Source organism: Neolamprologus multifasciatus, chromosome 23 (assembly GCF_963576455.1).
Source record: "Neolamprologus multifasciatus chromosome 23, fNeoMul1.2, whole genome shotgun sequence".
NCBI classification, from domain to species: domain Eukaryota; kingdom Metazoa; phylum Chordata; class Actinopteri; order Cichliformes; family Cichlidae; genus Neolamprologus; species Neolamprologus multifasciatus.
This window is the reverse complement of record NC_140460.1, coordinates 15966584-15978784: the sequence shown is the minus strand read 5'-3', so window position 1 is coordinate 15978784 and position 12201 is coordinate 15966584. Positions and strand designations below refer to the sequence as shown.

The 12201-nt window shown below is 40.2% G+C and overlaps 2 protein-coding genes across 2 annotated transcripts in view; one reads left to right on the top strand and one right to left on the bottom strand.

Annotated features, from left to right (window-relative positions):
• Positions 1 to 12201, top strand: part of s100p (S100 calcium binding protein P) — a 320093-nt gene that overhangs the window by 102834 nt on the left and 205058 nt on the right. The window lies entirely within an intron of this gene.
• The window catches only part of LOC146491287 (neoverrucotoxin subunit beta-like), a 31244-nt gene continuing 24081 nt past the window's right edge, over positions 5039 to 12201 (bottom strand). Inside the window, 2 exon segments of the mRNA XM_085150779.1 lie at positions 5039 to 5755; positions 9709 to 11154. Of these exon segments, the coding sequence (XP_085006905.1) occupies positions 5202 to 5755; positions 9709 to 11154 (2000 nt within the window). The 3' untranslated portion in view covers positions 5039 to 5201.

Genomic DNA, 12201 nt, shown 5'->3' with positions numbered 1-12201 from the left:
ACGAGGAGCAATGGAGAGCCCGAGGTCCTCACCGAAGGGGGTGTTCGCGAAACCGGCCCTCAACAGACCTAAGCATATACTAGCGAGGAGCATAAACGGAGGGCGGTGTTCGCGTAATAGGCAGGCCAAGAAGCTACTCTTTCACTAGCGAGGCACAGGAGAACGATGGAGAAGGAGCAAGGAGGACGAGGAGCAACGGAGAGCTCGATGTCCTCACCGACGGCGGTTTTCGCAAAACCCACCCTCTGCAAACCTAAGCGTAGTCTAGCAAGGAGTGTGACAAGGATGTAGAGGGAGCAAGGAGGACGAGGAGGCTCGGCTGTGACCAATCGTGAAGTCAAAACTCTGATCATCAAATTATCAATAACAAATGAAGCATTTATTATAAAAACAGTAAATGTAAAAATTGAATAACCATTGTCTAACCAATCACATAATCAAAGTCAAAATGAAAACAACAAATAATTTTTAGATCCACAAATAATACAAAGATAAGGTACATTCTTAACAAATCATAACCCATAATCATAAGAAAAGAAACATTACTACAAAGCAGCTGAGGCTCTAAAATCTTTGCTGTGTAGCATCTCATTATTAAAAAATGAAGCAAAACAACATTAAACACTTTCTTTAATTTAATTGATTTGCTTTAATGTTGTGGCTTCTCCTTGTGTAAACTGAAAATTTTAATTATGTGAACTATATAAAATAAAATAAATAAACAAATAAAAATATTTTCAACATATAATTTAGGTCAACATCCAAAGACATGCAATTAGAGGGGTTAGGTTAATAGGACAATATAAATTGCCATTAGGTGTTAATGTGAGTGTGAATGGTTGTCTGGCTGTGTTAGCCCTGCGACAGACTAGTGACACGTCCAGACTGTACCCTGCCTCTTGCCATATGTCAGCTGGGATAGGCTCCAATTACCCTGTCACACATAAGTGGAAGAGAATGGATGGATGGATAATTCAGTAGTGATGTGCGATACCATTGATTTCCTTTCCGATCCGACACCAAGTAATATTCAGGGTGGTATCGACGATACTGATCCGATACCGATACTTTGTACAAAAACTTATTTTATTTATTGTATCTCAAATTATAGTGTCATAATGATTACAGGACATCAGATTACTTGTTACAGAGTTCATCATATAGAAATTAAAAATCTGAATTTGTGCGCTATTTGAACACCTTGCCTGCCTGCATCACTAAAGGACTCCGTGAGAGACGTCTGTCTCGCCCTAGCAGCACCTGTCCCTCTCCTCTTCAGTTTGTCTCAACATACGCTCGTCATATTCTGTAATATGATTTACTCTGAGGTGTTTGACAAGGTTAGTGATGTTGCCACAACCATACATGCCAGCCCTTGATTTTTCTGGGAGAATCCCGAATTTCAGTGCCCCTCCCGAAAATCTCCCGAATTTCTCCCGATTTTCCACCTTTGGCAACAAAATTAAAAAACCATATTGCAGAATTCATAGCGCGGCCCAGCCAATTCCAGTTTCCAACAATGCTACTTAGTTTTAATATTACTCTTATTTCTCTTTCTGGGTCGCAAAAAAACTTTTAACATATTTTCAGGTGAGAATGTAGCTGTGTAAACTTCAAATATCTGAGCCGACCGACACATCGTTTTCAAACCCCCGCGGTCTTTCACTACTCGGGTTAAACATGATATATAAGTCACCTTGATAACTTAAAAATGTTATTGTTTGGCTTTTTCAGTGTTTTATTGAATGGATGAATCCAGAAGTCATAAATACACAAACAGGCAAAGAACACAGACTGACAAAGAGAGAGTGCTAGTCTTTATACACATAAGGCTAATGAGGGTTGAGTGGTGACACTGACCGAGGATAGGAATATCCTGCTGTAATTTGCCAGTTTATTAAGCACACACATGTCCAGTTCAAGGGGTATAGTTGCTGTCTCTGATTATCCTTTGGTGTCCCAGCATTAGTGCTTCCTAACCCAGGTATGTGTTTTAACTTTTAGGTTTTTTGTTTTTTTTTAAATAAATGGATCTAAAAGGTTGATTCTGTTGATCTGGACATTTTCAGTGGGAGAAACAATTTGTCACTGATCTAGGTGACTTCTTCAGTCTCAGCTGACTGCAGCTTTCCCCAACCTTTTAATCAGTGCATTTGCATAATGACAGAAACTATCACCACTGAAGGAACAGTGGGCTAAACAATGGCCATGACTATTTGCAGTTTAAAGAACTGACCTCCCAGCCCATTGTTCAGTATCAGCTGTGTTGCCTGTCTGCTTCTACGTTCTTCATTAGCCTTCTGTGTTTTTATGTCAGAGCCTCTCTTAGTTCAGTGTTGCGTCGTCCCTCATTTTACACTGTGTGTTCGGTTTGCTAGCTCGCCCACCTGTTTAGTTTGTTTTGTATTCTCAGTTTAGTTTTTCTGTTCGGTTGCTATCCAACAATAAAGCTGTGTGTTTTGACTTTACGTCTGCCTCCGTGAGTCCTGCTTTTGGGTCTGCCATTTCCTGCCTGCCTTCCCACAGCCATGATAGTTTTCACTGATTCTTTTATTTACAGCATATATTAAGGGGAATATATTCTATATGTGCCCCTTCTTGTTAAGCCACAACTTACTAACATCCCTGAAGGAAGCACAAACTTGTTGTCACATTGTCACGTAAATTTCCATGTATTCATTTGGTAATTTAGGAAATGTATAAATATTTGAATACTTCATTCTAATCTGCTGCTTAGTTTTTTATGCTGCTGGAATTGCAACTGCTATAACACACACCAAGAACACCTATCCAGGGGTAGGCAACTCCAGGCCTCGAGTGCCGGTGTCCTGCAGGTTTTAGATCGCACCCTGGGTTAACACACCTGAATCAGATGATTAGTTCATTACCAGGCCTCTGGAGAACTTCAAGAAATGCTGAGGAGTCATTTAGCCCTTTAAATCAGCTGTGATGGATCATGGACACATCTAAAACCTCCAGGACACCGGCACTTGAGGCCTGGAGTTGCCTACCCCTGATTCCCAATCAAATTAGTTTCACTTTAATTTGCTATTTCCAGATCTCCTTAATAAAGCTTTGATATTTAAATGTGTTAGGACCCTAATGTACAGTGTTAAATATCCCAATTCTTTGATCTTTGGGCTGAAAGAAGAACAACACTCGGTGTATAAATGTTCAATCAACAATCTCTTTATTGCATACAACACTTTGAGCATAAACATCCAGACAGGAGATGTGGACAGGAGGGTGTCCGCCAGATCTCAAAATGTCTGACTGTTCCTCACATTCTTATAGGTTTAACCCCCACTCCAAAGTCATAAAACCTAAACATCCACATTCTTTCTCTCTCAGCGAGCCTAAGTTATCACCTTGGCTTCCTGTGCAGTATGTTCTGTTATTTCTAATCACACAAATAAGCCCATGATTCTCTGCAAACTGTATTCTCTTTATAAATCAGCAGTATAAAGGACCATAAACAATGTAATTCATTCACAATAAATCAGCAGTCTAATGTAATACAAATCAGTCTAATAAATCTAATAGTTGTCACCTTCTTCTAAGTTGTGAGTATAATGCAACCTAAAACTACATAATGATTTCACAATCTTTAATTAAAGGTATAACGTAGCATAAGATAATATAGTGATCTCAGAACCTTTAGAAATAAACAGGAGCATTGGAATGTGGGCGACTGTGGTTCAGGGGGTTGGGAAGCTCTTCTTGTAACCAGAAGGTTGCCGGTTCAATCCCCTGCTCTGTCTCTCTTGGCCGTTGTGTCCTTGGGCAAGACACTTCACCTACTTCACCAGAGGGACTGATGGCGCGAGATAGAAGCCTCGCTTCTGTCAGTCTGCCCCAGGCAGCTATGGCTACAACTGTAGCTTGCCTCTACCAGTGTGTGAATGTGAGAGTGAATGATTAGTGGAATTGTAAAGCTGTAATAATGCTGTATAAAATGCAAAGTTGTTATTTATTTTACTGCTCTTTGCACTAAATCACACTATTGATTCATGTTATGCCCCTCAGCAGCCCCTAGTCCCACATGTGGGAAATTTGTTTTGTTACAACAGAAAGTGGACAGTGCAAAGTTGCAGAGCAAAAATTAAGAACAAAAAAAACACTGGAATAGAATAGTAATAAGATACTGTACACCAGCGGTCCCCAACCTTTTTTGCGCCACGGACCGGTTTGTGCCCGACAATATTTTCACGGACCGGCCTTTAAGGTGTCGCAGATAAATACAACAAAATGAAACTAGTACCGGTACCGAAAAAAGAAGATTTATTCATAACACACCTGAAAAGACCAAGGAAAACCGAGTTAACGAAAAAAAAAAAAAACGATAACAAAATAACGCTAAAAACCGATAAAAACCCTGAAAACCATACATTAAAAAACCACACAGTCTCACTCTCGCGGCCCGGTACCAAACGACTCACTGACCGGTACCGGTCCATGGCCCAGGGGTTGGGGACCGCTGCTGTACACAATGGAATTGAATAAATAAGATACCATATACATATACCATATACAACAAAATAAAATACAATGTTGTCAGAAAAATAGAATTGCACTTTGTGCTATTACACATGTTTGGATGTGTGTGTTTGGTCAGCTGCAAAGTCTTTGTTGTGAAGTCTGACAGCAGTAGGAAGAAGACATGCGAAATCTCTCCGTCCCACATTGTGGGTGCTGCAGCCTGCCACTGAAGGAGCTGCCAATTGACCTGACCTGGTGAGGTGTGGATAAAGACATACCTGACGCAGGCTTTTGGAAAGGCACACCAGTATTTGCATTAGCTAAATTAGCTGGTACCACAAACTTATTAGAATAGAATAAAAAAGCTTCGTGTGACCGTTTATCTTGATCTCCAATGTCAGGGTAAGTGAAACCTGTAACAGATAACTCACTTTATAATATAGGCTTCTGGCATTAAGCAGAAATTAAACAAAAATAGAAACAACAGGGGAAAAAAATACAAAACAAAAAATAGAGGCAAGAAAACCTATCCATGAACCTAAAACCATAAGAGGAGTCTAAAATACTAAGACTTCCGAACCATATCACTGAATACTTTTAAATTACATGATTGTCTCCAAATAATAGAAAAACTAAATATGTTTTTAGGGGCCTAATTTTCTCAATGACAAACTGCTGTATGCTCACACTGTGTTTTTACATTTCTAAATGGCACTCACATGCTACATCAACAAAACTGAATCTTCATCAGAGATTGTAAACAAAGTCCAGAGTCTGAATCCTGGGTGAACAGGTTCAGAGAATTTGGTTCTGAAAGTGTACATGTGTGTCAGTTTGTCACATGAGACGACATAGTAGGACAGAGTTCCTGCATGCCAGTCCAGAAACACTCCAAGTTTGGGACAGCCCGTAGGGAGTTTGAATATTTTTAAGCCATTATGTACTACAAAGTACCAAAGGCCTAGAAGATACCTGCAACTACAACTCCAGGATTTTTCATTATACCCAAGCTTGCACATGTCACTGTTTCCTTTCCTTTCAAGTTGGCTGTAGCAAACGCTTACAGAAACAACAGCAAGCCAGGAAGCACTCAATTGTACCTCCCAGTAATGGCGCCCATTCAGCTTCTCTCTGCACAAAACCTGAGGTAACTTACTGAATCTCTCAGGAAGGTCAGGATATAACTGTGTCTTTCCTCTTTTCACCTTCTTGTTTCCTTCAGACAGAACGAGTTCACAGTGTGCTGTGTTTGGATCCAGGGTGAGGTCACAGGCATCTGATGGAGAGAACGAGAACTGATCAAATTCATTATTGATGACGATGTCAGTGACTCCTCCTTAATCTCTGTCCTCAAACCTCAGTGATAGGTTTATCTAGGCACAAACCTATTGCTGGAACAACCAAGACAATCCACTACACTGGCAAAAGCAACACACACAACACCAGAGCTCCTTGTGTGATCTCGTGCACGAGGGAGACAACCGAGACCAAGCCTGTTCCAACCGCTTGAACCCCAGTCACTCTTGGTCAGCCCTGCTCTTTCGGTAGCACTGCTCTTTATTGTGATTACATGAATATATATAGGTTCATTAACATATGACATCTTAAACAGGCATACATGAGGACAAAGAGTACCAGTCTGTGTGTACGTGTAGCTATGTGTGTGTGTGTCAAAGGGTGACCCTGTGAAGGCTCCTCAAACCTGTTGGCGCTGGGGAGTGTATAGGAATTTCTTTCACTTAGGTATTAATCACGTTATTGTAATGCCTTGGTGCCACTGGATTTTAACATGTCTGACACTCATACTTAAGACAAATGGTGGGGGGTGTAGTAAGGATGTTGGGGGAAACAGGAACTCCAGAGGACCAGTCTTTTGTCTCTTCGAGGACTCTGGGAAGTAGCAGGGGAGTGTGAACCTTAAGGTGTGAAACAGCTGTGTACTGCCTTTTGTTCCTGAAGAAGGTATTTAACTGAGAGCCATGCTAGGCTCAGAGAGACTCTGCTGACCGTCTGTCCCGCGGTCATGCAGGGACTTCATCAAGCTTGGTTGTATGTTCTTTGTGTGCGTTGATTAAAGAATGTTAGCTACCGCTCACCGCTCGTCTGCAGGCTTTATTTAAGTGGAAAACTTCCACAACAGGAGTCCTGCAGTTTATCTAAACAAAAGGCTCTTATACTTAAACAGATACAGATGTGTTTACTAGGGGTGCAACAATACTCGTATCGATATTGAACCGTTCGATACAGTGCTTTTGGTTCGGTACGCATATGTATCGAACAATACATCATTTGTAATTTATTTTATCAACTTTTCTTCTGACGATGCTGTCTGTGTTGAGTGCTCAGTGGATCTGCGTTCGACTACTCTGCCTAGGCTGCACTGTCGAGTGCAGATCCACTGAGTGCAAGCTAGCAAGACAGAAGCTAAGCTCGTTGCAACATGGCAACTGCCTCAAGCTACCCGAAATTGAGCCTCCTCCACCCTCATTCAGATCTGGCGTTTGGAACTATCTTGGTTTTCATGACCTTGATGGTAAGAGCGTCATGGACAAAAGTAAAACAGTATGTCAGATGTGCCACGCAATGCTCAATTGGTGGGAAAAAGTCTGTTAGAGCAGTTAGCTTGTTAACGTGTTGACGCCGTCCAGCCCCACGCACGGGGTGCGTGCGTTAATGGAGATTTGCGGCGTTATGGCGTTAATGTCATTTTAACGAGATTAACGCTGACAGCACTAGTGGGAACACAATGAATATGACTGCACATTTACGCCGACATCATCCTCGTGCAAAGACAAGTGGAAGCAGACAAAAACAACAAGCACGCATGCTACAAACTTTACCCGAGTCATTTAGACAGCCGTTAGCACATGATTCTCCTTATGGGGACCTGATATGTTTAATATGCTGCTGAGAGTCTGTTAGAGTCTGTTAAAGTCTGTTAGAGCAGTTAGCTTGTTAACGTGTTGACGCCGTCCAGCCCCACGCACGGGGTGATCCGCGGTAAGTCGTTAATGGAGATTTGCGGCGTTATGGCGTTAATGTCATTTTAACGAGATTAACGCTGACAGCACTAGTGGGAACACAATGAATATGACTGCACATTTACGCCGACATCATCCTCGTGCAAAGACAAGTGGAAGCAGACAAAAACAACAAGCACGCATGCTACAAACTTTACCCGAGTCATTTAGACAGCCGTTAGTACGTGATTCTCCTTATGGGGACCTGATATGTTTAATATGCTGCTGAGAATATACCCCAGAAGTGTATAGTATAGCTTTTATTTTGGAAAGAGACATTTCTCTGTAATAAACTCTCTTTTCCAAAGATGAGTGATTTCTCGATCAGATAGATTTTTTTTTATTACTTTGTTGTTTCAGCAACATTAAATTTAAAAACTGTACTTTTGAGTTAAAATATATATTTATAATTTTAATAAATGACAAATTAAAAAGGCATGAACATTTTTTTCTATCGAAAAATTATCGAACCGTGACATCAAAGTATCGAACCGAACCGTGAATTTTGTGTATCGTTGCACCCCTAGTGTTTACCATACCATATTATCAGAAAGAGATGGTACGACCTCTTTCATGACCTTAGGATATGTGTGGTATGCCAGAACACTCAGAAAAAGGAGTGAACGTACTCCTTTGCAGACTACTAAGGATCAGACCTTCTATCATTATACAATCGATTATATACCTCTAAGCATATATGATTATATGTTTGTAAGTACAAATGACAATTCAAAAATATAACCCTAACACTCAGCTTATTCGTAATCTCTGATCCAATACTTTCAGGAGAACTGAAGGGAAGATCACGATTCTCTCCTGCTAGTCATTAAGATCTTTGTACAAACTGGAGTTCTAATTTTAATTATGATGATGGATTTAATTTTATATGCATGTTTCTCCACCTTAAAAACTCTGCTTCACAGTTTACTGCCTTTGATTACAATTCATACTTTTCATCACTGCACCTTATGCGAAAACATGGGATGGTCCTCTTTAAACTGTGGAGGTCTGGAAGGAACAAAAATGACAAATATAAAATATTTTTTATTAAATACAACCAACATGTATTCAATCTGTCAGTCTTAAAAACTTTTCATGGCGGGTGTCATGCTGAGTGGAGAGGTTCTGTGTTTACATACATGGAGAACCAGCTGCATTTACTTTCTGATATAATTTTCTATTTTTTAAATAATTGTATTTTTTTAATGTTTTTTTTGACAAACATTAAAAGATTAAAGATGGAAACAAATTATTGAAAATTAATACTTGTTTATTTTGAGCTATAGAAGTAAATTTTACACATTTGTCTGACAGGAAATGTTAGCTGCACCTCTAAATCACACTGAAGTTTAGAAAAATTAGTTCAAACACTGACCTGCAGGCAAATGTAATAAATTGCAACATTTTCTTTTTCTGCTAGAACACTACTCCAACAGAGGCCGATTATCATGTTAATAACTTTGCCTTTACTTGTTGTAAAAGCAATGTATTCAAAAGTAGAATGAGAGGGAGAGCCTTCAGTTTTCAGGCCCGTCTTCTGTGGAACCAGCTTCCAGTTTGGATTCAGGAGACAGACACTATCTCTACTTTTAAGATTAGGCTTCAAACTTTCCTTTTTGCTAAAGCATATAGTTAGGGCTGGACCAGGTGACTAGGAATCCTCCCTTAATTATGGTGCTATAGGTGTAGGCTGCTGGGGGATTCCCATGATGCACTGGGTGATTCTTCTTCACCCTCTATGTGTTAATAGACCTCTCTGCATTTAATTATTGGTTATCATTAATTTCTGGCTCTCTTCCACAGCATGTCTTTTGGCCTGTCTTTCTCCCCTCACCCGGTTGTGGGAGATGGCCGCCCCTCCCCGAGCCTGGTTCTGCTGGAGGTTTTTTCCTCTTAACAGGGAGTTTTTCTTTCCCACTGTTGCACATGCTCAGTGGGGTCACCTGATTATAGGGGTTTGCAATGTTGTATTATTGTAGGGTCTTAGCCTACTTAAACTTAAAATGAATTAACCCCAAAGTGACAAAAGGGAAAGTCAGTTATTGATTTTTTTACTACCATTGGTCTTTCTTTCACAGTTTCAGATAGATATCAACATCCCAAAATTGATCCTGTGACCAGTTAAAGTTGTAACCAATCACGCTGTTGAGGAAAATTTTTTAAACCATTCTTTGGCAGAAGGGAGAAGAAAAAGTGTGAAAGTACTTACACCACATCAGATCACTTCTGTCCCTCACAGTTTCCACATCATTGATATCAGGCCCCGAGAAATCAGCAGTGACCAGGCCAGTGTTCCTGTAGTGGTAGATACTTGCTCCTTTGTATTTGTCCTTTCCAATGGCTGCTACAAGGCAATAAAATCTGCTGCTATCCTTCAGAAGTTTTGCTTTTTAAATCATTTTGGCTCTTACATCATCAGAGAAATACCAATGATCCTTGGCAGGTGTAGTGTTACCACTGTCCAGTTTCATTTTATCCAAGTAGTCAGACATGTTCTGCAGATATGGAGTGTATTTCAGGGAGGTGAAAGCAAAGCAGAGAACTTCCTTTTCTGAATTAAACACCTCTCTGTCAAGCTTGGACTGATCTGAGATGATCTTTATTCCTTGCAGAATTTTTAGAATGCAGCTGATGTTGTTGATTTCTTTCTCTTGATATTCAATCCACTTGGTTAATCTCTCCTGACTGAAAGGTGACTTGTCTCTGTCATCAAACACTTTCACTAATTTCTGCGTATCCTCTTTACCTGCCCTGATGGAGAGAAGTTTCTCAGCCATTGTCTGCTGGAGTGAAGATCTGTAATCCTCGCAGAGCTTCTTGAATCTGATCAACTTTTCTTGTATCTGTGGAAAGCTTCTCACCACTATGTCCTCCAGCAGATCATTGCATCTTATTTCCACATTATGGAGATCCTGTAGGATAGCTTCAGCCTTTCTAACAAGTCCAGGATTGATCTCTTCAATCCTCACCTTGGCTTTGAGATGCAAATCCTTCAGTGGCATCAGTGTGACCTTCAGTGGGACACCATTATCTTTGTTTTCTCCCAGTAGTTTTGGAAGTTGGCTGACTGTCTTCACTGCATCTTCAAATGTTACAGGGTTGCTTTCAAGAATGAAGTCTCCATAGAATTGGCAGGTGAATTGATCAGTCACAGTTTTGTCTTCATCACTCAGCTTGATGTCAACTTTCCCATCACCATTAAATGGGGGGATCTTGTTTATCACAGTTTCCATACTAGCCTGGGTGTCCTGAATGTTGCTAGCATCCAACTTCTCACTGTCAAACACAACAAAAGCATTTGTTCCATAAAGGATTCCTGTGACTACATGTGTTGCCGAACTCCTCACATTATCTGTTAGTTTAATGTTCTTGATTTTCTGAGGATTCAGTGTCAGCTGTTTGAATTTGGTGGTAGCTTTGTAGTGAAGTGTGAATCCACTCTGATGTTGAAACTTCTTCTTATTAAGCAGGTACCTGGCTGATCCTTCAACTTTAACCATTCCAGACAGGACACCGAGCTTCATGGAAGAATCAACATCCAGCAGAGAGGACTTGGATTCAAAAGAATCAGATTTAATGACATTCAAGTAAGTACTAGGCTGGTCCTTCTCTTCTGTTCTTTCTTCTTGACTGCTGTCATCCCACAGCTTCACACCTTTAAAACATGAGATCCACAAAGTGGTTAAAATGAAATACAAATTCCTTAAATATTTTTCCAATAAAATACAGGCAGATCTATCAAAACCATTAGGACAATGGCACAGTCTTGTACGATATTACATCTCTCTTCGTTTGCATTCCAGTCACGGAAGCATTGGAGGTCGTTCATAAGAGTTTACAAGATGACCCCAACCTCAGCAACAGGACAGCTCTCAGCATGGACCTAGTGTGTTTGCTTTTGGAACTGTGTCTTCATTCCACCTACTTTACATACAAGGGTCAGTTTTACAGGTGGAAACATGGGTGTGCCATGGGTTCCCCAGTTTCACCCATCGTGGACAATTTGTATGTGGAAGAAGTGGAAAAGAGTGAACACCACCAAGTCAATGATTCAGGTATGTAGATGACACCTGGGTGAAAATAAAATCTCAGGACGTACCACAATTCACGGATTACATTAATTCGGTGGACCAACACATCAAATTCACCAGGGAGCAGTGTTGGGCAAGTTACTTTGAAAAAGTAATTAATTATAGTTACTAGTTACTTCTTCAAAAAAGCAACTGAGTTAATAACTGAGTTACCAGATTCTAAAAGTAATTAATTACTTGAAAAGTAACTATTGCGTTACTTTTAATTTTCCCTCTTCTTTTCACCTTTAAAAACTATTTACTTTGCCTTTTTTGGTATCATTCTTTACAGCACAACCTCACGTGTCTGAATTTACAGTTATGTTTTCATTTTGACATACTGTTGTCCTGATTCGTGATTGAGGTGAGAGACAAACGACCTCTGGTCCAAGTACGTCAAAACAATGATTTTATTAAACACATGTGTGGAAAGATACACAGCTTTAGATTGCCAACACCGATTTCCTATCAAAACATACTTTCAGCATGGTTTTATTATGTCAGGGTTAACGCCCCTTCTCGCGTTAGACAAAACATCACATATATAGGTTATAATTAATGACAGTTCAACAAGTTTCCGTGTTTAACAGCATTTTTCCCTATATGGTTGTCTGGCCCCCCCAGATGTTTCC